The sequence below is a fragment of the Saimiri boliviensis genome, chromosome 21, assembly GCF_048565385.1.
Source record: "Saimiri boliviensis isolate mSaiBol1 chromosome 21, mSaiBol1.pri, whole genome shotgun sequence".
Classification (NCBI taxonomy): Eukaryota; Metazoa; Chordata; class Mammalia; order Primates; family Cebidae; genus Saimiri; species Saimiri boliviensis.
The window spans coordinates 5,281,966-5,307,895 of NC_133469.1; the positions used below are offsets into that span (position 1 = coordinate 5,281,966).

At 56.7% G+C, this 25,930-nt stretch overlaps 1 protein-coding gene and 1 long non-coding RNA gene across 7 annotated transcripts in view; one reads left to right on the forward strand and one right to left on the reverse strand.

The window, feature by feature from the left end:
* The window catches only part of GRAMD4 (GRAM domain containing 4), an 83,227-nt gene that overhangs the window by 24,368 nt on the left and 32,929 nt on the right, over nucleotides 1–25,930 (reverse strand). For 5 of the 6 annotated variants that reach the window (XM_074391141.1, XM_039463165.2, XM_074391143.1 and 2 more), the window contains exons 2-3: nucleotides 17,404–17,614; nucleotides 12,569–12,689 (exon numbers count right to left, since the gene is read on the reverse strand). In XM_074391141.1, coding sequence (XP_074247242.1) covers nucleotides 12,569–12,689; nucleotides 17,404–17,565 — 283 coding nt within the window. In that variant the 5' untranslated portion in view covers nucleotides 17,566–17,614. Of the gene's footprint in view, nucleotides 1–12,568; nucleotides 12,690–17,403; nucleotides 17,615–24,695; nucleotides 25,110–25,930 lie in introns of those variants that run through there. The other variant, XM_074391140.1, reaches the window with a different exon arrangement.
* LOC141582620 (uncharacterized) lies at nucleotides 740–8,203 on the forward strand. The gene is made up of 4 exons (XR_012515489.1): nucleotides 740–947; nucleotides 1,115–1,320; nucleotides 3,251–3,445; nucleotides 4,247–8,203. It is a non-coding gene; the product is annotated as an uncharacterized LOC141582620 (long non-coding RNA).

The following is a 25,930-nucleotide window of genomic DNA, read 5'->3' on the forward strand; positions in this document are numbered from 1 at the left end:
CGCAAGACCTGTCGGGCAGCAAAATATGTTGGGGCCAGGGAGAGATGGAAGGAGGCCCAGGGGACGCTGTGTGCCCAGAGGGACCCTCAGCCCCTTAGGCGTCTTGCAGCCGGGGGTCAAGCTCTAGCCTGAGGTTTAGGGACCCTCAGAAGGAAGAGCGACTCCGGTCCGGCAGGCAGCAGGCAGCTCCACCCATATCCAGACGGCACCATCCCCCGCTCTCCAAGGAACGAAGCAGCATCAGCCATAGACAAGGAGCCCCCAAGACAGGACAAGAGCCTGGCGGAGCGACATACAGCACACAGAAACCTCCCACAGAGGCTAAAGGAAGTCCCAGCACAGCCAGGATGGCTGTGCACCCACCCGCTCCAGCCTTCAGGCCTCCCCAGGGCCTGGAAGCAGAAGGGCAAGGCACCTGGCTAGGCACTCCAGGGCAGCCCCCAGAACCTTCTGTGATGAGCGAATGGCCACCCTGATTCAAGGGGAGGCACAGGAGATGTGTCAGCTCAGGCCCACGCAGGCCCAGGCGGCGAGGCTGAGGCCCGGCCCTCCACCCAGCCTCGACGCCCAGCCCACAGGGAAGCTACTGGGACGAAGGGAAGCAGCTCTGCGGCTATTTTTAAACCTGTAAAAGTAGATCTCTCAGGCAGGAGTACTCTTGGCACACGACTGATTCCACAGGCCCAGCCTCACCCAAAAATAAAAATCAAGTGATAATCTTTAAATAAAACTCCTTCCCACCAGGCCAGGGGCGCGAACTCAGAATCCACCCAGAAAGCTGCTCCTGGCCAGGCGGAGGCTGGCACCCCCAGAGGCCCCACCTGGCCACCTCTAACTTCAGACTCTTCAGACTCTCAGCTGAACTCTCCCAGCCCAATTCAGCCCTCCTGCCATCACCACAGGAATTTTCTAGAAGACAGGCACACCCTCCACTGAATCACCCTGCTGTAAGTTACACCACAGAGCCCAGCCTATGGCTTCACCTTCAGCCACCAGCACAGAGGCGGCTCCTTCAACCCCTTCCTCCCATGTCCCCCCCTGCTCGGAGAAAACAGATAATTCCAAGAAATGCTTGCTTTTATTCTGATGTTTGCCTGCATTTTCTCCCTAACAGTTATTTACTGCTGTGTCATCTTCCGCTATGTGCAGAGTGAACGTTTACGGAACAATGAACTAACTGTCAACACTGTCTTGGCTGGTCACCGGGAAGCAGCAACCTTCCAAGCACGTCACATCCTAATGCCGTACGTAGGCTGTTGCGTACAGAGCTGGCTGACCACCGTTTTAGGTACATTTCAGGACGCCGGTGCAGGATCTAAGGTAGGCAAATAATGTACCGACATTTTTACCATGTAAAAGAAGAACTAGGATCCCAGCCAGGGTTTTCACCCAGAGCAGCTGGTCTTCAGGAACCGATGCCTGCCTCTCCCTGTGAGAGGCACGCGGCATCTGACAGCCTGTGGGCTGGACTCTGGGGCTCCGGCCCAGCAAGGAGCAGGAGACGCGTGTGCTCGACAGCACGTGCTGTCCCCGCCCCCGCAACCTCCCTTTCCAACCAAGTGCTCGGCACCCAGCAGCCAAACCTTCCGGGCCCCCAGTCCCTTCCCACAGCAACAGGCTCTCTGCCAAGCACCTGCTCCCTGCTGAGTGTGGGCTGGGGGCAATCAGGGACACTCCCCAACTCCACTTCCAGCTGGTGGCACTAGGCCCCAAAGCACTAGGAAGCAAAGGTGGCACAGACAAAACCATGCCTGGGACCAAACACCAGACAGGATGGGAGCAAGGAGGTGCGTCTGGAGCTCTGGGAGATGGCCAGCGGGACCTTAAAGGATGTGCAAAACGACATGTCTAGTGGAGGAAACAGCCTATTAGTCCATTTGTCTACCCATCCGTCCATCTGTCCATTCGTCCATCCACTCACCTGTCTGTTCATCCACCCATCCATCCATTCATCCATTATTTACCCACCCGTCTACCTAATCTACCCATTCGTTTGCCTTCTCATTGATCCATCCAACTATCCAATCACCCATCCATCCACCCACCCATCCATCCACCCACACATCCATCCACCTACATATCCACTCACCCATCCATCCACCATCCCTTCTCCCATTCACCTATCTATCCATCCACTCACGCGTCCATCTATCCACTCACTTGTCTGTTCATCTACCCACCCATCCATCTATCATTTACCCACCCATTTACTAATCTACCTATTCATTTGCCTACTCATTGATCCATCCGTCCAATCACCCATCCAGCTACCCACATGTCCATCCATCCACTCATCCACTTGCGTGTCCATTCATCCATCCACCCACCCATCTATCCAGTGATGCATCCATCCACCCACTCACCCACTCATCCACCCATCTACCTATCCACTCACCCACACCCATCTGTCCGTCCGTGTATACATACATACAGGTATGTACTGAGCATCCAGTAGCTGCTAGGCTCTGGGCCCAAGCCCTTGGATACCACAGAGAAGCCGGCAGCTACCTTTACTCCCTCCCACATGAGTTCAGGAACTTGGTGTGGTGGGGTCAGCTCACCTCTGTACTCAAAGATCTGTCCTGGACAAGGAGGGATCCCAGGGCCAAACATCCACAATGTGTAATTAAAGAGCAGACTGATGTTCATGGGGCATGGAAGTGATGAAGAAACAGGGACTGGGACCAATTTCATTTTTCCTGGTGAAATTCCATATAACACAGACACGTCACTGTAATGAGTGCTGCCTGCCTTCATCTTCTGCTTGTCTGTTCTCTTATATAGGTCTGGGTCACCTGCTCACAGTCGTCACTTATTAAACATGCCACTCTAGGGCAGAGCCAGCCAACCCAGTGCCTGCCCTGGAAGTGGGATATGGTTTGGCTGTGTCCCCACCCAAATCTCATCTTGAATTCCCACGTGTTGTGGACGGGACCCGATGAGAAGTAACTGAAACACGGGGCAGGTCTCTCCTGTGCTGTTCTTGTGACAGTGAATGAGTCTCATGAGACCTGATGGTTTTAGAAGGGGGGGTGGGGTTCCCTGTACAAGCTCTCTCTTTGCCTGCTGCCATCCATGTAAGATGTGACTTGCTCCTCCTTGACCTCTGCCATGATGGTGAGGCCTCCCCAGCCACGTGGAACTGTTAGGTCCATTAAACCTCTTTCTTTTGTAAAGTGCTCAGTCTTAGGTATGTCTTTATCAGCAGCAGGCAAACGGACTAATGCAGAGTTTATCTTTTCACCACCAGAGAAACTGAAGGGGTGGAGTTTAAACGGCCTGAGCCCAGAACCACACCCACGGCCCAGATCCCAAGAGGCAAGTCCAGAGACCTCAAGTCAACCCCACGCCTAAGCCTGTCTCCATCGGGCCTCAAATGGGCACCCCCCCACCAGCAGGCAGCTGGCAGCTCCCCAGACCCTTCTGCTTCCAGAAGACTTCAATGGTAAGGAGGGTTTTCCTCACTCTGAATCACCCAGGACAGCCACCTAGAAACTTCCCTTCCCCTCCAGGACCCCTCCATTAAAGCTGTCCATTCTGAGGAAGCCCCTGCAGGCCTCCGGAAGCAGCTGGCCAGCCCTCCTATCAGCTTCGTTGAGAAGACTCCCATGGGGTAAGGGCCAGCCACTCTCATCCCTGTATGTCAGAGCAGGAAAGGGAGCTTCCAGGAGCATCAGGGGCTTCGGAGGAAAAGGTGCCTTCTCTCTGAGTCACACTCTTGAGGAATCAGTGGCACTGCCCCTCTGAGTGCATCTGCTGGGAATCTACCATGCCTGGTGCTCTGAGTGCACCCGTGCCCAGAGACAGGGCATGGCAGCCTACCCTCCAGCGTGACCAGGGAGGCATCTGCAGCCCTCCTCAGCAACACAAGATGACGAAAGGCAGTCACGGGAGCTCCCCTACACAGCCTAGCAACCAGAGAGCCCCCAGGAAGAGAAGCCCCCTGGCCCCAAGGGTCCCCAGAAGCACTTTCCCTCCAAAATCCAAATTTTACACCACATTGCTCTGGGTAGGGGCTGGGTATGCACCTTACCACCTGGAGAATCTCACATCCCAGATGCACGCTCATCATGGCAACGGTGCTCAGAAAGCACGAGCAACCAACATGCATTTGCGGCTAAATTCAAACGCACGATGCTTTTCATTTATTTATGTGCTTCTTTAACAAATTTAGGCTCCTGCCTTCAGCCATGAGCCAAAATGCATTTCAACTTCACATTCTTCATCCTGTGTCGTTTTCTGACAGGAACATTTGTGCTCTCCAGTATTTAATCATCGGAGAAGGCTGCGGCACACTTGGGCCATTTCCTCTCCTCTGTGAAGAATAATACTCTGCTTTCTGAGAGAAAGCACTATAGATAATTGAATGGAATGTTAACGTTGACCACTTAGCTGTTCTATAGGTCGGGGAGCTGAGGTCCCAAATGGGTAAATGCTCACAGCCGCCTGCTAACCAGTGCCTGAGGCGAGAATCAGAAGCCAGGGCCCTGACTCCTGAACGCAGCTCTCCACACCGGCACTCCCTCCTGCAGGTCAGGAGAGGCGGGGACGACCACAGCAGCCACAGAGGTTGGCTTAGTGACAAGTGGAATACGACTGTGAGTCCCCAGATTACACAGTGTCCTTTCTCACATTCCATATCCTCTGGGACTGAGATGGGAGTGAGAATGGGAGAAGGCACGGTTCTGCCGGGCAAACTCCAACTAATCTGCAATTAATCCTTCCATTCACTAAGCTCCCTCTATACCCAAGACATCACGCTTGGGGTATAAAAATAAGTTCATCCTGTATCCTCCAGGTGCAGACAGCCTGGTCAGAGCTACCTGTAACTACTAACGTCCTGTACCGCTGGAGACAGTACAACCATCCATCAACAGAAAACAAGCGAGGTCAGGCGCAGTGGCTCACACTTGTAATAAACTTTGGTAGGCTGAGGCAGGTGGATGGTTTGAGTCCAGGGGTTCAAGATCAGCCTGGGCAACACTGTGAAACCCTGTCTCCACACAGAAAAAAACAAAAAACAAACCAGGTGTGGTGACATGTGCCTATAGTCCCTGCTACTCAGGAGGCTGAGGTGGGAGGATTGCTTGAGCCTGGGAGGTCGAGGCTGCAGTGAGCCAGGATCATGCTACTGCACTCCAGTCTGAGTGACAGAATGACACCTTGTCTCAAACACAAACCAAGTAAAAAAACAAAACAACAACAACAAAAAAAACAGGGAAGAAGTGACAAGTGGATGAAGCCACACTACAGTCATGCTGTGGACATAGGTGTGACCCAGAACAGGGACGGATGTGACCTGGAGTGGGGACGTGTGCAACCCAGAGTGGGGACGTGTGCAACCTGGAGAGGGCATGTATGCAACCCGGAAAGGGGACATGTGCAACCCGGAGCGGGACAGATGCGACTTGGAGCAGGGACAAGTGCAACCCGGAGTGGGGACAGGTGTAATCTGGAACAGGAACAGGAGTAACCCTGAACGGGGTCAGGTGTAACCCAGAACAGAGACAGATGTGACACGGAACAGAGACAGGTGTGACACGGAACGAGAACAGGTGTGACCCGGAACAGGGACAGGTGTGACCCGGAACAGGGACAGGTGTGACCCGGAACAGGGACAGGTGTGACACGGAACAGGGACAGGTGTGACACAGAACAGGGTGTCTCTGTGTACCATTTTGGAGCGACCTACAGGATATAATGAGTCTGCAGAAAGTGTGAGCATCCTAACATGTATCTAAGCAGAAAGGTAAGAACCAATATACATGCTCCTGTTTATAAAAATTTCAGTGGAAGAATAATGTAAAATTAGAAGAAAACTGGTTATCTACAGGGGAGGAGAGGAAACAGGGGCAGGGTGCAAGGAGAGAAAGGCAACTTCTCTGAACACACCTTGACTTTGGAACCATGGAAACAATTTTAGATAACTGGACGAATAAATTTAATTTTAAAAAAATTCTCTACACTATGCATAACAGGAACAAATGGCATCAAGTACCTGCCGATGCGATGCTAAGAACACACCATCATATCTGTGGCACCCGGACATAACTGCATGACCTGAGTCTCTCCGTGAGGAAACAGGACCAACCCAAATTGAGGACAGACTGCAAAATAACTGACCTGTGATCTTCAAAAACGTCAGTATCAGGAAACAAAGAACTACTGTTCCAGGTGAAAGGAGATGAAAGAGGCATGAAACTAATGCAACTCAGGACTCAGAACTGTCTTTTGCTACAAAGGTCATTACCAGACATTAGTGTAGTGGGAATAAGGTCTCAGACCTGATACTAGTATTGTATCAATATTAATTTCCCGATTTTGATAATTGCCCTGTAGTTAGATAAGAGAATATCCTTGCTCTTAGAAAATACAACAAAAGCATTTTGCACTCAGGAGCATTGTGTCTGCAACTGACCATAACTTTTCTGGAAGTCTGAAGTCATGTCAAAACTTTAAAAGAAAAGAAAAAAAGCCATCTCTAGAAATCTAAGGTGAAAAGACATAATGAACTCACCTCCGTACTGACTTGATAACACAGCCACAAAGGAAGGAAAAAGCCTTGCAAGCGACTGTCGGACACCATAACCTGTGCCTTTCTAGTGGGACATCCCTAAGGACAAAAGAACTAGGAGCAAATACAGACTGTGTTTAGTAATCCTGGGGTGTTTGATTTTGAGACTGTGTGCATTATCAAGGGGCAAAACAAATGAGTCATGCTCATGATGATCGCTGAGAACCAGGATTCCAGCAAGAGAGAGATACAATAAAAGTCCGATGAGATTGCACAGACACTTAGGAGTCCAGGGTGTGAATTCCAGCAGAATTATGTGTATGAACTCCTGAGGTCCAAGCCCTGTCCACGAGAAGGTCCAGATACCACAGCTCGCCAGCGGCCATCAGTGACCCAGGATACTCAGAGCGTGTCAATGTCAGCTTCCACCAAAAGGAAACAGGGCTTTACTTCAGAAACGGTCAATTCCAGGACTGGGGCGGGAAACGGTGGTGATGAACGTGGGATATCTTGTCACACCGAGAGGTGAGTAATCTCTCAGAGACAACTGGGTTGGGACAAAAAGGACTCTCAAAGCCAACTGAAAGAGGCCCGGAGGTAGAACTATTTGAGCACCGACCAGATACTACCCAGAATGATCAGAACAGGCCAAATATGTTTAAATTCACCATCTCAGGAGGATACCAAAGAAACACCACAAAAGGCCAACGCCCTCACTGGCGGATACTCTCAGGAGAGAACACAACTCATTAATCTGAAAACTGGAAAACGGGGGGAGTCCAAGCGTGCACCCTGCCCTTCATCTGCGAATGGCTCCTCGGCGTAGTCAAACAGTGGGCAAAGAGAAGTTTGTTTTTGGAAATGTGCCAGCTAACAAACGGAGAAAGAATGGCAGAAGCAGAAAAAGACCACTCTGCAGCCTCTAAAGAAACCACGGCTCTGAGCGATCATCATTAAAGCCGTGACATTAAACAGAGACCACCCTGTGGATGCACACAGTACCACCAACAGGGGGCCCGTCCCCTGAGGGACAGCCAACCGTGCCACGAGGGTTGTGACCGAGGACCACGTGAGGCCACCTTCAGCAGAGTCCAGGGCAGAGACCGTCCAGCAGGCGACCAGGTCTACCAAGGACAAAAAGCATGATGTGCAGAGATCCTGCAGGGTCAAGACCGGAGAGAGACTCCACCAAGCACAACACACCAACCTCATCAGACTGTTCGTTCAGAGACAGCTGCAAAGCAATCACGAGACCGCAACGGAGAAATTATTTATTATTTATTTACTTATTTACTTACTTACTTAGAGATGGGGCTGGGCGCGGTGGCTCACACCTATAATCCCAGTTCTTTGGGAGGCTGAGGCAGGCAGATCACCAAGATCACCTGAGGTCAATAGTTCAAGACCAGCCTGGCCAACACGGTTAAAGCCTGTCTCTACTAAAAATACAAAAATTGGCCAGGCGTGGTGGCGCATGCCTGTAATCCCAGCTACTCAGGAGGCTGAGACCACAGAATCGATTGAACCCAGCAGGCAGAGGTTACAGTGAGCTGAGATAGCACCACTGAACTCCAGCCTGGGCAACACAGTTAGACTGTATCTCAAAAATGAATCAATGAATGAATGAATGAATTTTAAAATAAAATAAAATAAAAACAAAATATTAAGAGATGGGGGTCTCGCTCTGTCACCCAGCCTGCAGTGCAGTGGGGGGAAATCTGAGCTTCAGTTGGACAGCTGATGATACTAACGAAAAGCTGTTTGCTTTTTTCAGTTGTGATATTAGACTCGTGGCTTTTGTTTTTAAAACACACTGAGCTACCCACTGAAATATTTACAGCTGAAATGAGAGGATGCTGGCTGAGATTTGCTCCAAAACACTGGGTGGAGGGGTGCAGGGAGAGGGCACGTTGGAGAAGCCAGCCCGGTCCAGAAGCTTGTTGAGGCTGACAGTGGGCTTCAACCAGGCAGAGCCATGACACTCTCTGCTCCATTTCTGGAAACATTTGCAATTTTCCGTAATTAAAAAATAATGCCTGTGCTCACCACCCCACAGGCTGTCAGAGTTGAACCCAACTTCACGAGCTACCAACGGGTAAAAGGAGATGCTCCTTTGGAAAATGCTGAGGACAGAGTCACAGGTGCTGGTCTAGGGACACCAGCAGCCCTGCTCTGTGACCAGGTGGCCTCTTTCCCTCCAGGATCCGCTGGGTCCCAGAGAGGCAGCTCTGTGGGTTCTGCTGTCTCTATTTTGGAACTCTGTGTCAACAAAGTCTCAAAGTGAATATGAACAAACAGGCGTCCCTTGACCCGGCAAGCCGGCTCACCTCTCCTCCAGAAGCTTCCCGGGCCCCAGCAGAGGCGCCCTGTTGACGCTCGCAGAGCTTTCCCCTGCACCAAGAGCACCTGCTCCCTGAAAGTGAAACATCGACCGTCTGCCCCATGACTGAAAAACCATCCATATTCAACCACTTTGATTCACAGAAAGGTAATTCACGAGGTTCAGCTGATGAGGCAGCCTCTGGTGGGTGATGACTTAAGTGGGGAGTGCCGAGCTCTGCTCCAGGCCAAACAGCACACCCTCCACACACAGGCCCAGGTGGACAGCTGACCAAGGGCCAGCCCCTGCTGCCACCGCTCAGGGAGAGCCTGGCCTCTCCATTCTCAAAGACCCATCAACTCCAGCCGAGCCACCACTGCAGGAGCTCAGGCTGGTGAGGTCATAGGCGGCAGGTCACCAGGACAGTCATCAGGAGGACCAAACCCCATCAGCAGCCCGAGCAGCCCAGCCCCTCTCCGCCCAGGCTGGCTCTATGCAACCTGAGACTTGTGGGGAGACAGTCACTCCACAGCACAGCCACAGTGTCACCAGAGCTGTCCTCAGAACCACTGGTGTCCAGTCCTCAGGGGCCCGAGAAGGCTGTCAGAGTAGATGGACATACACATGTGCACACAGATGGTTTACTACTGCCGTGCATGGACATGCACACACACGGTTTACTACTGCTGTGCACGGGCATGCACACACACACAGTTAACCACCACTGCACACGGGAATGCATACGTACACGCAGGGTTAACTGCTGCTGCAAACGGGCACACACATGCACACACAGGGTTAACTACCACTGGACATACACACACCCACACACACACATACACAGGATTAACCACTGCTGCAGACACACACATGCACACACACGATTAACCACCACCATGCACGCACATGCACACACAGGATTACTACCGCTGTGAGCATGTGCGCACACACACACACACACGCACACACACAGGATTAACCACTGCTGCAAACAGACACACACATGCACACACATGATTAACCACCACCATGCACGCACATGCACACACAGGATTACTACCGCTGCGTGCATGCGCGCGCACGCGCACACACACACACACACACACACACACAGGATTAACCACTGCTGCAAACAGACACACACATGCACACACACGATTAACCACCACCATGCACGCACATGCACATACAGGATTACTACAGCTGTGCGCGCGCGCACACACACACACACACACACACACACAGGATTAACCACCACTGCACATTGGCACACACATGCACACACACGATTAACTACCACCATGCACGCACATGCACACACAGGATTACTACCGCTACGCGCGTGCGTGCACACACACACACACACACAGATTAACCACTGCTGCAAACGGACACACACATGCACACACACGATTAACCACCACCATGCATGCACATGCACACACAGGATTACTACTGCTACGCACGTGCGCGCGCGCACACACACACACACACACAGGATTAACCACCGCTGCAAACGGACACACACATGCACACACGATTAACCACCACCATGCACGCACATGCACACACAGGATTACTACAGCTGCGCACACACACACACACACACACACACACAGGATTAACCACTGCTGCACATGGACACACACATGCACACACATGATTAAACACCACAATGCACGCACATGCACACACAGGATTACTACCACTACGCGCACACATACACACACACAGGGTTAACCACCACTGCACATGGGTGCGCATGCGCGCACACACACACACACACACACACAGAGTTAACTACCGCTGCACACGGGCGCGCACACACACACACACAGGGTTAATTACCACTGGACACACACACAGGATTAACCACCACTGCACACGGACAAACACATGCACACTCACAGGATTAACCACCACCACAAATGCACATGCACACACAGGATTACTACCGCTGCACACACACATACACACACACAGGGTTAACCACTGCTGCACACGCACACACAGGGTTAACCACCGCTGCACATGTGCAGCACACACAGGGTTAGCTGCTGCTTCACACACACACACATGTGCACATAGGGTTAACCACTGCTGCACACACACACGCACACAGGGCTACCACTGCACACACGCACACACAGGGTTAACTACCACTGCACATATACACACAGTTTACTACCATGGTCAACTACTCACACACATGCATACACAGAGTTAACCACCACTGTACTCACACACACCGTTACCCATGGCCACACAAACATGAGCACACAGTTAACTATGCAGCACACACACAGTCCAGTGCCGTACACACACAGGCTCACTACCGCGCTCTGGCCTGATGCCAGGAGAACCCACAAGCCCACGTGGACTGGCCTTGGACCCTCCAGCAGCAGGTGAGCGCACAGACACGACAGCATTGGTAACCAAGGACAGGACACCAGGATGACCGCCCTTTCAGCGGAGGTACCGGCTCTCTGGTCCAGAGCGTCGAAGAGACCCCACCTGGGTAGGACACCCGGAAAGGAGTGACCTGCCCGCCCCGCTCCTAAGCCCCTGCCCGTCACGACTGGGGGCTCCATGTAGTTCAGAAGTGACTGGCTCTGGACATACAGCAGTGAAGCTTTTTTTCCCTAATTTATCTTTTTCCCAATAACATAAATCCCACCAGCTGTGCCGGCTGTGAAAACCACACGCGGCGGGGTCACTGGCATGAACTTTGGGACTCATCTGCCTGGTGCTGTCTTACCGGTAAGTGACCCCTTACTATTTTTTTTTTTTTTTTGAGACGGAGTTTCGCTCTCGTTACCCAGGCTGGAGTGCAATGGTGCGATCTCGGCTCACCGCAACCTCCGCCTCCTGGGTTCAGGCAATTCTCCTGCCTCAGCCTCCTGAGTAGCTGGGATCACAGGCATGCACCACCATGCCCAGCTAATTTTTTGTATTTTTAGTAGAGACGGGGTTTCACCATGTTGACCAGGATGGTCTCGATCTCTCGACCTCATGATCCACCCGCCTCGGCCTCCCAAAGTGCTGGGATTACAGGCTTGAGCCACCGCGCCCAGCCGACCCCTTACTATTTAGATGTCACCTCACAGCAGGGTGACTTCACTGAATGCTCTGTGCCTCAGTTTCCACATCTGTACAACAGGGAGGACACGGGTGGGGAGGGAGTCTCAGGAGCGCTACACCACGTGCGGCCGAGCCTGCGAGCCCTCCTGTACGAATCTCTGCCGTTCTCACTACTACAGAGCCCCAAACCCCGTCCAAGGCCCGTGGACGGGAGAGCCCATGGCCCCACCTCTCTGCTGGACACACAAACCAACCAGAACAAACTAAGATTTCAGAGTCCTTCCAAAAGCTCTGAAAAAGTTTGAGCCACCCATTGGGAATGCAAGGGACACATTTCCTAAATCATTACAATTTTCTTGGAACATTTCACTCCTTTTCCCCTGAGACTCTCCTTTACCCCACAGGGAAAAGGCCCCATGTCCCCAGCCCCCTGGAGCAGTCTTGAGTGCTGGCTTAGCAGAGCCACAGTGGAGGCTCAAATGCAGAGGCAGAGGCCTTGCCCGGACGAGCCACGCCGGAGCCACAGCTGCCCAGGGCTCACTTCCAGCTGGCATGGGTGTCCCTCAGTCCCAGCTCCTGGGCAAGACAACATCCCCCACCTCAGCCACCTGCCCCACCTTGTCCCACACCTCCAAGCGCTTTCTGGTACTCACGTAAGAAGTGTTTTTCCAATAAGGCAATTTCCAGGTGACCTTTGATCTCATTGAGTCGATCATACTCTGTCCGGTTAAAGTCCTGGACTCCTGTGGCCATGATGAGGGTCCCTGGACCAGCCTAGAAGAGAAATACCAACAGCTCAGAGGGGCCACCTGTGGCACCCTGTCTCCACCACTTGGTTCCCCTAGATGTGCCCAGGGGCCCCAGGATGGCAGAAGCGGCATCTGAAAGGGAGCAGCAGCTGCAGCCTCTGGGCACACAATGGTCAGATGTGGTGATGGCGCCCCCAGCCTAAGACCTGTGTCTGCCCACCCAGCCTCCTCTGTTGGGGGCAGGGACATCTCAGACAATGTGGACATCCTCAGAGCCCCTGTAAGGCTGACTCTAAGAAATATCTTAAAAATTAAAACCAGATGAGTGGCGCTAAGTCTCTTGATGGTTGTGGTCCTGATCTCGGGCTGCAGAGGGAAGAAAACCCCGGAACTGTGCTGGCCCCATGGCCCTCCCACCTGAGCGGAGGCTGGGGGTGCCTCCACCAGCCAGGCTGAGTAGGTCGGAGAGACTGGCCCACGGGTAGAAGGGTCTGCGGAACTGAGGTAAGCAAACTCCAAACAGGGGCCTCCCCTGTCTGCTTCATGAAAACCCCCGCTCAACGTCCCAGCGAGCCAGGATGGGCTCAGGTTACAGGCCACTGCTGCCTGATGCCTGGAGCCCAGGGGCTCCAGCCAAGGAGCCCAGGGGCTACAGCCAAGGAGCCCAGGGGCTACAGCCAAGCCTGCCTGGGCCCCACACTGGACACCACACAGTCACCTTCCACGATGCATCCTGCCAGGGACCTTGTGAGGGACAGCACATGAGTGAGTGCCCCAGCACAGGACGGCAGGGACCCGATTTCTCCACCTGGGTCCCCAGACCTCCTCCTCCAGGGCGAGGTAACACACGTGTGGCTTGGACGAGACCATGTGGAGCAGCACAGCAACGGCTCCTTGGACGTGTATCACCCACGCTGTGGCCATAGCCCAGGAAGAAGGCGCCGGCTTCGGAAACCAGAGGCTTCTGGGCTGGCTGTGGCTGCCCCACTCTGGGTGCCTGACCTCCCACACTTTCAGCTACTATGGCTGCTAGGGCACGAGTTCTGGGGGCGGGAGGTTGGCGGAGGCAGGGTGATTCCATCTGTCCTGCCCACTGGAAGGGCCCGTGGGTGCTGCTTGGGGTCCGTCCCGGCACCAATATTAGAGGAACAGACATGGGCCGCCTGTTCCGGGAGGGAGGCCAGTGGAGCCAGGTGCTGGGAGCTGGGATCCCACAAGCACCCATCCAGGAGGACAGAAGCTCCAAGAGTCCAAAGCAGGTCACGCAACCCCACCTGTGCTCCAGCTGACACAGCAGTGGACACTGGCCTGGGGCTCCATGCTGACCCCGGAAACTCACGATGCAGGTAGCACCAGCCTAGGACCTCAGCTGGGGCCCGAGGACAGACCCCGGGGCTAAACGTCTCCGTGAAGGTGGCTCTGACACAGCCAGCCTGGAAAAGGTCCACCTGGGTGGGCAGGGGCCTGGGTGCACCACATAGAGCCCGCAGGATGCCCTGAAGAGCCTGCGGCCAGAACCCCTGCACCATCTGGGCTGCTGAGCTCCAGTCCTCGCCTTTCAGACACAGACCCTGAAGTGTTTCAGACAGAATGAGAATATGCCTGGGACCTGCTCCGGAGTCAGCCAGTGGCAGATCATGAGGTCAGGAGTTCGAGACCAGCCTGGCCAATATAGTGAAACCCTGTCCCTACTAAAAATATCTTAAAAATTAGCCGGGCGTGGTGGCCCACGCCTGTAATCCCAGCTCTTCAGGAGGCTGAGGCAGGAGAATCCCTTGAACCTGGGAAGTGGAGGTTGCAGGGAGCTGAGACCACGCCACTGCACTCCAGCCTGGGTGACAGAGTGAGACTCTATCTCAAAAAAATGAAATCAAATAAAAGTAAAACCAACCCTCAAGGCCTCTGTGCCTGAGCCCAGGTTTCAGGATGTTTCTGGGAGGCTGCACAGCTGAGAAAGGGTGACGAGAGGGGCATCGGAAGGGGCAGGGCAGGGCAATGCTGCACACTCCCCACTCTCCCGCCCTGGAGGCCGCGTGAGCCTGGCCTGGAGCAGCATCTACATGCTACAGGAATGAGGCTTCGCCAAGGGGCCCTGGAACCCGGAGGAGGGTTTAGCGAATCAGTATTCACGGTGATGAGTAATGGCAACTCCCTTCGAGCCAGCCACAAGCCAGATGCCAGCCACACATGTTTCACTTATTATCTCATTTAATCCTGACGGCAGGCCTGGGGGTCGACGAGACTGCCGTCCCCTTAAAGCCGAGGCACCGAGGCTCAGGTCCAGGTTAAACAGCTAAAGGGCTCAGTCTGGTCTGTGTGGTCAGTGCCCGACCTGCGTTCAGCGCCGTGCCCTGGGCGGGGCCCTGCTCACCCACACCGGGAATCTCCTGGGATTCCGGACGTCCGAGTCCCTGCAGCCCCTCACAGCCTCGAGGAAGGGGAGCCCCAGTCCACACGCTGACCTTGCCCTGACCTCTGCAGCATTTGCCTCTCCTTGACAGCAGACCAAGGGGCCCCCTCCCAACTCAACACGCCCCTTCAAGCTCCCTTGTGCCTTGTGGACCACTACCTGCCCAGCAGAGCTGATCCAGATCACGGCTGCCTCTCCTGTGACCCCAGCAACCCCGCCAGCACCACATCCTCTGCCACCCCCAGGAACCACGTTCTCCAGGCTACTCATTAGACAACCAGCCTGGAGCAGCCAGCTCTGACGCTGCCCTCCCCTGCAGGGGCTCCCTGATGCCGCACATCCAGATGTGCTGCCCCAGGTGAAGACCCCACCATCCTGCAGCCGTGTCTCCTGCTGCTCCAACCAGACCAACACCTGCACCTCTGCCCCGGCCCCTGATTCCAGCCTTCTAGCTCACTCAGCAGCGCACATCAGGGACCACAGCATCCCCGGGGAAAGGCTCTCCCTCTCTCATAACCTTGCAAGCAAAGCCATCCAAACACAGTACACCAAATCAAAGTCCCAGAATAAACATCCATGAGCTCCCCTAATCCTCCTCTCAACAGGAGTCCAGGCCTGGACCGACATCGCCCTGATGGGCGCAGAAGCCAGGCCTGGTCCTGGAGGCATATCGCCACCACAGTCACCTCCCACCAAAACCTCGCCTTCCACCAACAGCAAAGCACCCGGCCTGCCACACAGCACAAGGCCCCGGCGCTGCTCATCGTCAGAACCTTCTGGCAGCCCGGTCCCACTGCGCCACCGGCTCTATGCCAAGACCACCTCCTGCAGGCCAGGCCGGCTGTGGACCATCCCAGGGAGCGGCGGCACCAGGTACCCGTTCCCGAGCTCCTCTGTGACAGCGCCTGTGATCTGCACCGAAACGCCACGGCGGGTACTGCTGGACCACGTGGCCCGGTAAACAGCTGGGTATAAGCCCCAGAGGCCGGGCCCTGTAGACCCTCTGCACCACCCACTCCTCCCATGCCAGCCCCACCCACCCCTCAGACGCCACGCACACACTCAGGTGGAGGGCCTCTACCTGGTCTGTACCTGAGGCAGGGCAGAGAGGGAGCCGGGACACAGCCCTGCTCTGGCCTTTGTGTGCGATCTCCTCACCCACCCCTCCCTGTTGAGCTTGGAACCATGTACGTGTTGAGGGGGGAGATTTTTGTTCCCACGACAACCGCCACATGCTCAGCACAAACACCACCCTCGGAGAACCGTGACCCACGCCCTCCATGCCAGCCCCAGCCAGAGGCACATGAGACAGAGCTCTCCAGCTCTCCAGGGCAGGCCCCTGCCGCTCTGCCACACGACCTGCTTGAGGGCAGACACCCCAGGCCAGCAGCTGGGGGATGAATCAGCCTTTGCCTGGGGACGGCCGAGCCCGGCAGGCTGGGTGCTCCCCGCTCTATAGTGATGCCCCAGGAAGCCAAGCGGCCCCACCTGCCTGATCAGGCAGCGCTCAGAGAGCGGCAGTGGTAGTAAATTATTAATTCCTGCCAAGAGCAATGCACAGTCACTGCCCTGTTATCGAGCACTAGTAACAGGAGGAGCCAGGGAAGGCCGGTGCTCCCAGCCCATACCCAAGAAGACCTGGCTCAGGGCCGGGAGAGGAAACCAGCCGGACACCAAACGTGGTGTGTGCACACTGGAGGGGAGCCAGAAGCCAGAGGAGGGGCCCTGGGGAGCCTGTCCCACCTCACCACACCCCAACCTGCACCCCCACCAAATGCAAGTTTCCAGAAGGCAGGGCCCACACCCGCCTGGCTCCCACCCGGGCCCCAGGGCCTAGCTGAGGTGCTCGGTGGGTATCTGCTGTCCTCCCCAGCTGCCACAGACCCAGCCCTGACTCCGCATGGCTGAGGAGGGCCCAGCCTGGGCTCAGCCAGCTTTGTGGGCTGGGGACGTGCTCCCTGGCTCAGCCAGAAGAAAAGCCAGCACCAGCAGCTTCCAGACGGTGCCTGCCCTGCCCCATCTGCCTGTCAACGTTCCCAGGGCCAGCAAAGGCTTCCGCATCACACACATCCACCCACCCTGAAAAGCCAACGAGGAAAACCAATCCAGCCACTGATCAGCCCTTGGAACAGAGAAGGCTCAGCCTGGCAGCACCCCGGCCCCATGAGGTCCGCCGGGGTCAGGGGTCAGGTGAGACGGAGTCAGGCCCAGTCTGTCTCTGACCAGCAAAGGCAGGACATGAATCTGTCCATGAGTCCACGCTCAGCCCAGCCACAGAGGGTGGAGACGACACCCCGGCCCACACCAGGGGACGAGGACAGGTACTCACAGGGTCCCTCAGCTCCTCGCTGTCCCGGGGCGAGGTCCGCGGTACCTTCAGGGGGATTTCATCGCTGCATTCGGTGTCCGAGGCATTTGGAGACTCCACTAGATCGAGGAAGTCATCTCTCTTGTGACCTCTGAACCTGATTTTGTCCAACCTCCTTAGCATGTTCAGCACTGAGCTCCTCTGCTTCACCCTAACATGACGCTCGGGGTCCCTGCAAGAGAGGGGGCACGGTCACTCGCCCGCTTGCCACTGTCCCTCCCCCACACATCCCCAACCCCACAACCCAGCTCCCACACGCGGGGCACGGACAGTCCAGCTTTCCAAAGAAAACCCCGACCCACAGACCCCCACCCTGCACCCACCAAGTGGGACCCTCGGCCACCCCACCCAGCCCAGCCTGGTCAGCGCTGGGCTGCATCCTGGCCTCCCACCAGGCAAGACCACCGGCTCCCAGCAGAAGGAAGCCAACGTTCTCAGCCTGGCTCAGCAGGGTGGCGTGCAGGCTCAAGGAAGGAACCCTGCTCTGGAAGAAGGAAGGAGGGCCAGCCAGGCTGAAAAGCTGCCTAACAAACCCTCAAGAACATGGTTAATGTGACAGCCAAACACTCCACCAGGATGGCAGCCACGCCTGGAAGCCACCAGATGCGTGTGCTGGGGATGCTTCGAGTGATTCTCTCCTGGACTTAGGGGGTCTGGCCTCGTGTCCTGCCTGCTCCACCTGGCCCTGGCTTCCAGGACTCCACCTACGCTGCTCCCTCTGCCTAAAGCATGTTCCTACCCGCTATGCAGCCAGGCTGGCACTCTGAGACACATCAGATCTCACACCTCCCAGAGACGGCGGGGTCAGGGACCCGGGGCTGGCTGTGCCTCCTGCCCCAGCTCACATGCCAGCCTCCTCCTCCGATCAGCACAGAGGCCTGGTCACACTGAGGTACAAGTCACTGTGTGCTGCACAGACATGCACGATTCACACACACCTGCGTGCCTAAGGATGGATGTGCCATGGAGTGCCTGCTCCCCATATCTCTGCCCCAACTGGGCCAGCAACACCAAGGCACCCCCAAAATCCTGGGGGCCAGGATCAGTGGCCCACAGGAGGGGCCAGCCAGGCAGGGAGAGGCCACCCCAGCCCCAGCCCCATCATGCAGCTTCATGGCCTGGATACCTCTCCCAAAAGCCCCTGTCCCCGACTTGTGCAAGACGCCTGGGTCCCCGTGGGAGGACTGCTCTGCACACACCTGGGCTGAAAGCCTGTCCTGCCACTGATCGGCTTTCTGAGCTGAAGTTTTTGCCTCTGAAAAGGGAATAATACCACTAAGTCAAAGGTATCCTGGGAATTCAAGAAGACAGAGCGACTGGGTCAGGCGGAAGAAGGGAGGGATGAGGAGTGATCCTTGGGGCGGGGAGGGGGGGGCGGGAACTTCCAGAACTTCCTGCTTGGGGCAGGCAGCATGGCAGGGAAGCACTCAGAGCAAGGTCAGACCCGGCCCCAACATGCCTGCCCTGCCTCCCCAGGCTCTTCTTTCTCCTTGACATCACAGTTCGTGGCAAGAAGTCGGGAGGACGAAGAATACACCAGAACCCACTCTGAGCCACAGAGCCTCGGAGGCTCCCAGCAGGTGAGGGGCGGGGAGGCCCTCCTGGGATGGGCTGGGGTATTCCTGATGGTGGCCCTGCTGCAAAACCCACAGGACACAGGCTCTGCAGGGAGCTGTTCCGACGCCCAGTGTCCCCTGGAAGCTAGGAGAACCCCAGGAGGGGCTGTGGGTGATGAGGGGGTAGCCACCGCTGCTCAGCTGGAGGCACAAGCCAGCCGTTTGGAAATCTCCCGTATAGGAGCTACAGATGGCAGAGGGACCATTTGTAGAGGTTCAGTAAACTTAAAACACACAAAGCAAAAGAAAAGAGAACTGAGCAGCTCTCCGATCCCTGGCAAAACCGCTTCTCTGCTAAAAATACAAAAATTAGCTGGGCCTGGTGGAGGGTGCCTATAATCCCAGCCACTCAGGAGGGTGAGGCAGGAGAATCACTTGAACCCGGGAGGCAGAGGTTGCAGCGAGCCGAGATTGCACCACTGCACTCCAGCCTGGGTGACAGAGTGACACTCTGTCAGAAAAAAAGAAAGACAGCTTGACTGTACTAGGAGAAACGACAAGACCACCTCCTAACATGCGAAAACCTTCAAGTGCACGGGAAAGGAAACTAAAGCCGACCAGGGCTGCGGAATGCGGCGGGGCCGCGCACACGATACCCCCTGGGCTGGCGACTCCACATCTCAACACCAGGACCCTAGGACCAAGCTTGAGAAGTGGAGGACCGGCGGGGTGGGGGGCGCGTCACACACCACCCATCCAGACCAGCAGGTCAGGGGGTCCTGGAACACCCTGGTGGACCCACACAGGACCCCAACCTTGTGAAGGGTCGAAGGCAGCTAAAACCGTGATCTTCCTGTGGCCACAGGCGTGTGAAGAGGCTCGGTGCTCTGGGGCCAGGCGTCGGGAGCATTGGCTTATGGCGGTCGTTAACCATTCTCTTCCCAAATGTTCTAAAATCCCTGCCTGTTACTTCTTTCCCCACACTATGTTTTATTTATGGTAAAACACACACAACATAATCTTACCAACTTCACCCGTTTCTATGGGCAGCTCTGTGGCGTAAGGCACAGCCGTCACGCTGCCTCCAGGCTCATCTTGTCTGACTGAACCTCTGCTCACGAACAGGAACTCCCATCCCCGCCCCAAGCCCTGTCACCACCACTTCTGCTCCTTTTTAATGGTTAAAAAGTAACGATGAACTGGAATGGGAGGTGCAGCAATGGAAAACCTACTTCCTTCCATTCTCCAAAACCCCAGCAAGTCCTCCTGAGAGGGAGGCGAGGGGACAAGCCGGGCCACGCTCGGACACACACGGGGCTCCTGGCTGCTTGCAGAGCTCTGGGCAGAAGACAGCCCCCTCCTCTGGGAGGCTCTAATTCTGAGGCCGGAGCTCCTTCCCCATCAGCTCAGGCAAGCAAACGGGGCCGCACTGGGAGAGGGACAAAGGCACCGAGTGTCCCGCCTGTCACCACCAGAATGCAGCGCCCCCCGCCACAGCGTCCCGCTCAAACCCAGGGTCCTCCTGCCGGGTGGCTCAGGACATCTCTTGGAGACAGCGCCCACACATCAGGGTCCTAGAGGACCCCACTCTCAGCCCCACCGGCCCCACCACCCTCCTCACCCACCTCCCTGGGCTCCTCAAAAAGAGACTTTTCAAGCTTCAGTCAGTTAAGAACCAAACTCCACGTCATGACACACTGCCAGGGATGGGCCGGGCCACGCTTCCAGCCTGCACGTGCACCGGGGTGGGGCCCTCCACAGCCACACGGGCAGCCCCTGGAGCTGTTTCCAAGTAAGGTGGGGTCCACAGGTACGTACCAGTGGATATGACTTTTGGGGGGGGACACTGTCCTCCCTGACTGACAGATGCAGAAACCAGGGCCCGTCTACACACTGACCTTCACTCCAAGGCTGCACCTCATGTCAGATCGGGGTCTCCCGATGCTGTCAGCCCGAGTCTCACCTGCGCCTTCCGCCCTGGGTGCAGCAACCCTGCATCCCCCGCTGGACGGACGGCCCATGCCCTCCCTACTTCCAGCTGCCCATCCCGCCCTCCACGGTCCCTGGAGGAAGCCCAGCTCCTCAGCCTGCAGCCCGGGGCCCCTGCGACTCTGAGCCGTGGGCCCTCTCAGACTGGCCTCCCTTCCTCTCGCCCTGTCAGGTTCTGAGAGGCTTCCTGAGAGACCCCTTCTCTTGCCGGCCGCCCTGAGAAGGCCAGGTTCTCAGGAGGCCTCCGCCCTTCCTCACTGGACCCCCAACCCTGGGCTGCGCAGGTGCTATGCCAGCAGGGCTGCACCCGGCCTTGGGAGGAAGCCTGCCTTCAGGATCGAGATGGCTGCGGAAAAGCATGTGGCCCCTGGGACCACTGCCCCAGAGGGTAGCACCTTTTCCCAAGGCTGCGGCTTCTGCTCAGATAGCACCTGCCATGTCCCCCTGCCCCCTGCCCCCTGCCCCATACCTCCACCTGTCTCAGATATACCCAGAAACACTCCTTCACTGTGGCTCCTCCAGACCCTGGCCCGGAGCCAGGGAGTGCTGCGAGGACCCAGGACCCACGGCCTCCGAGCCGTCCAACACCGACAGCCACAGAGGGAGGGGCGCTGCTGACCCGGAACCTGGAGGACCCCGGTCTCACCGCGGCTGTCCAGGCTCCCCCAGGGTCCCCCAGGCTCAGGGTGGCACCCGGCCAGGCTCCAGGCCCTCTCCGCAAGCGGGACGGAATTGGGCCAGCCAGCCCTGGAACACAAAAGCACGCTGCTCTGGAAACCGCTGAATCGATTCTGGTCACACAAAGGCGACAGTGTCTGGGGAACCCTGGACTCGGAAACCGCAGGGGACTTGATTTCCCCTTCCCCAGCCCAAGATAAAAAAAAAAAAAAATGGTTCCTGGTCTCTGGCGCTCGCCCTGAGCTGTGCCTCCGTCACACCACCTCCCCAGCTGAAGCTCCTCTCCCAGTTCTGGGTCCCTGGATCACAGCTGACCTCCACACCAGGGCCAGGCTGCCACGCACCCTTCATCCCCTCATTATCTGGCGGCTCTCCCGCTGATCCCGGGATACGCAGCGCCCGAGTCCCCACGGCGGCCAGCCCTCCTGAGCAGTGGCTCTGGGGGACTCGCAGATGTGGAGCAAAACACACTCGCCTCCCCCATACCCACTGCAGTGGGCCCCCAGCCCCCGCCTGGCCCTCTGCCAAGTCTCAGTCCTCTAGGGAAGGTGGACCCAAAACCTCACCATCAGAAAGGCCTGGGATGGAGGTTAGACCAGCAGCTGGACAGCCAACCTGGGCAGCTTGGAGAGGACATGAGGACCGGGCAGCTGGTGGACTCCAAGGCTTTGCAGAGTAACAGGAGGACCAGGGAGGGCCAGCAAAGAAAGCCTGGTTCCACCGATACCCCAATGCCAGCCAGGCACCGGGGCTCATGCCTGTAATCCCAGCACTTTGACAGGCTGTGGTGGGCAACATAGCGAGACCCCATCTCTACAGAGAATGAAATAAAAACATTAGGCCAGGCGCAGTGGCTCACGCCTGTAATCCCAGCACTTTGGGAGGCCAAGGCGGGCGGATCCTGAGGTCAGGAGATCAAGACCATCCTGGCCATGGTGAAACCCCGTCTCTACTAAAAATACAAGAAAATTAGCTGGGTGTGGTGGCCGGCGCCTGTAGTCCCAGCTACTCAGGAGGCTGACGCAGGGGAATTGCTTGAACCCAGGAGACGGAGGGTGCAGTGAGCCAAGATTGTGCCACTGCACTCCAGCCGGGAGAAAGAGGAAGACTCTGTCTCAAAAAAATAAGAGAGAAAAAAACCATTAGCCAGCATGGTGGCACCTGCCTATAGTACCACCCAGGTGCTCAGTGCTCAGAAGGCTGAGGCGGGAGGATCACCCGAACCTGGAAGTTGGAGGCTGCAGTAAACCACAATTGAACCACGGCACTCCAGCCTGTGTGAGAGCCAGAACCTGTCTCTAAGAAGAAAACAAACCCACCAGCCACATGGTCGCACCTCCTAGCTCCTGATGCAAAGAGAGCCCAAGGGCCCAAGCACACACAGGCTCCCTGGCCCCTCTCCACATCCCGCCCTTCCAGACCCTGCCCAGCCTTGGCCACTGGTGTTCCAGCATCAGGCTCCAGATGTCGGCTCACATCAGATGACATGTGCACTGCCCCAAACTCAAGGGCTGTCTAGGAGCTTCATCCCTTTCCTGGATTCAGGCCTTAGTCCTGCCCGCTGGGCACGGAGAGGGGGCCTCAAATGCTGATGTCCGTATCCGGGTGTTCGGCTGCTCTCAACCCTGCCCCCCATACCCAGCCTCCCTGCAGGCTCCGAGCTGGACATCTCACTAGCATCTCAACTATGGCATGCCTGGCACAGGCTTGGGTCTCAAGGGGCACTCGGGTTGGATGGCACCGTGTCCACCAGCTGCCTGGGCAAAACCCTCAGGAGTCCTTGGTCCTCTGGTTCCTCACCCCAATGCCAACGTACAGTGGATGCCGGCCACCCGCCTCCAGACAAGGCTGCACATCTGTCCCCTACTCCCACACCCAGCCTGGTCCATGAAGCCTCCGGCCTCCCGAACCTTCTCCACATGGCAAGCATGGCGAGGTCTTTGAAGGGGAAATCAGCCCCGGAAGCATCCCTGCCGAAGCTCTCCAGGGGCTTCCCGTGCACCTGGGTAAACACGGCTGCTCACCCGACACCCTATCAGCTCCGGCTCCCCTAGGCTTGGCTGCAGCCCTGCCGAGCCCCTTTGGAAGCCTTCGACCGCTGCAGGGTCCCTGCAGCGCCCAACACGTCTGACTCTGGAACACCCCTCATTTGCCCCATTCCCCGGGCACCGCCGCTTCACTCCACCACCCTGTTTGGTTTGATGTGGGGTCTTTGGAATATCCTGATGGCTCCTTTGCTTAGCGCCTGTGCCCCCAGCCCTGCTTGGTTAGAACCCAAGTGCCTGTGCCCCCAGCCCTGCCTGGTTAGCCTGGTGCTCCCCGAGGGCAGGGGCTGTGTCTGGCTCAGCCTCCAGGGGCTCAGCTCTGCTGGAGATGCTCAGGTGGGCTCAAGCTGCAGGTGCCCGGGTCTCCCTATGCAGAGCTTGGCAGGTGGTGAGCAGCGACAAGCACCCACTCAGAGTGAGGCAGCAATACACAGAAGCAGCCCAGACACCGCGGCCGGGGGGTCCCTGTCAGCCTGGGCCCCCAGCCACCAGCTGAGCTTTCTTTCCTCTCCCAGAGGCCTCGAGAGAAAGGGACACCCATGGACTCTGCCTTGGGCCCTGCCAAAGGACAGTGTCCCCAAATACACAAAAACTTGAACTCCAAGGTGTCCGTGATCTGGGATGTTCCTCCAGAAAGAAGCTTGAATTCCTTCCCTTGGCAAAACATCTTCAGGCTTCAGTCCTACGAGGGTCAGGCTGGAACCCCATGAGGGGAGCTGAGCCTTCTGCATTGTGACAGGAAAGCCACCCGGGGGGTCAGGGAGCAGGCCCAGGGCTAAGCACACCCTGGGGCGCTAATGCCAGCACAGGGTACTGCCCGCTCTGGGGCCCCTCCCCAGGGTGGCTCAGGAGACAGTCAGGAAGACAGGGAGGACTGGGAGGGGCCTTCGTGAGCCTGCGCTTCCTCCTCTGTGCGCCGGGATCCTGCCCGGGCCTGGAGAGGAAGGAGCTGGTGAACGGCGAAGGACCCAACACGGGAACCTACGTGCACAGCCACATGTCCCACGCTTACTCCCCGCGACACGTATCTGCAAACCACCATGAAACATGCGCTACTCCTTCATGTACATTCCGGACAGCCAGCGACTCTCACGGAATGCTTTCGTGAATGCGCGCTCAGATCTTGTCTCCACGGTTGGGCCCGCGGTCACCGCCAGGGAGCACGGCAGGGGCGCTGGCTGGTGTTTCTGTTTCCGTTTGCAAACCGCAACAGAGGTGGAAGGGAGAGCGTCCGTGCTGAACCAGGTGGCTGTTTTCCAACGGCAGAGTCTCTTCAGGAGGCTCTGAGCCACTCACGATCGATGGCGACAGACATCACACAATTCTTAGCTTAATCTGCAAGTTAACACTTTCCTCATCACTGACATTAGACCAGCAGCACAGGGAGGAGTGAGGCCGTGCCGGGCAGCCGCGCCCCGCCCTTGGCGCGCGCACCCTGCCAGCCACCACCACCCCCCAGCGTTTCCGCCACGCGTGCGGCGGGCCCCGGGAACCTCAGCGGCACGCGCAATAGTAAAATGCAGTCGAACAATTCAGGAGCGATGGGGTTTGAGGATTCACGGCCTTTGCTTCCAACATAATTTATCTAACTGCAAGTTTACGGACTTTCATTTTTATTAATGGCCAACTCCAAAATTCCTGAAAACCCAGCCGTCAGCTCCTGGGAACCCATGTGAGCCGCCTCCAGATCCCTCCTCTCGCGTTGCTAAGGCCGGTGTGACAGCCGTCGGGGCTCCCTGACCCGCAGCAGCCTCCCCTCCCCCGCCTCCCTCCCGGCAGGCTGGGGACACATGTGTGAAATAGAAGGTGAGGCCTAAATGCAGGAGGAGAGCTCCTGAGAGGCCCGAAGGGGTTAAAGAGCCTGGGAAGCAGGAAGCGGCAAGCTGGGCAGGCGGCCTCCAGGGTAGGAGGTGGTGTCTATGGCATCAAAGGCAGCACGGATGCCTCAGGGTGAGGTGGGCCTGTCTCTGACTCAGGGCCAGCAGCCCGACCTCTAGCCCCATCCTGGCACCCTGCCCTTGGCCACGGCAGCCCCTCCCTGGCCTCCGGGATGCTGCCCAAGCCACATTGTCCCAGATGACCTTCCCAGCCATTAGGAAACCCACCACCCAGCCAGTCACCTTCAATCACATCACCCTGCCTGGGGACACACAACCACCGCACAGCACAGCGACAGCAGCTTGGGGACAGAGGGGACACTCGCCTGTGTGGCGCTGGGGG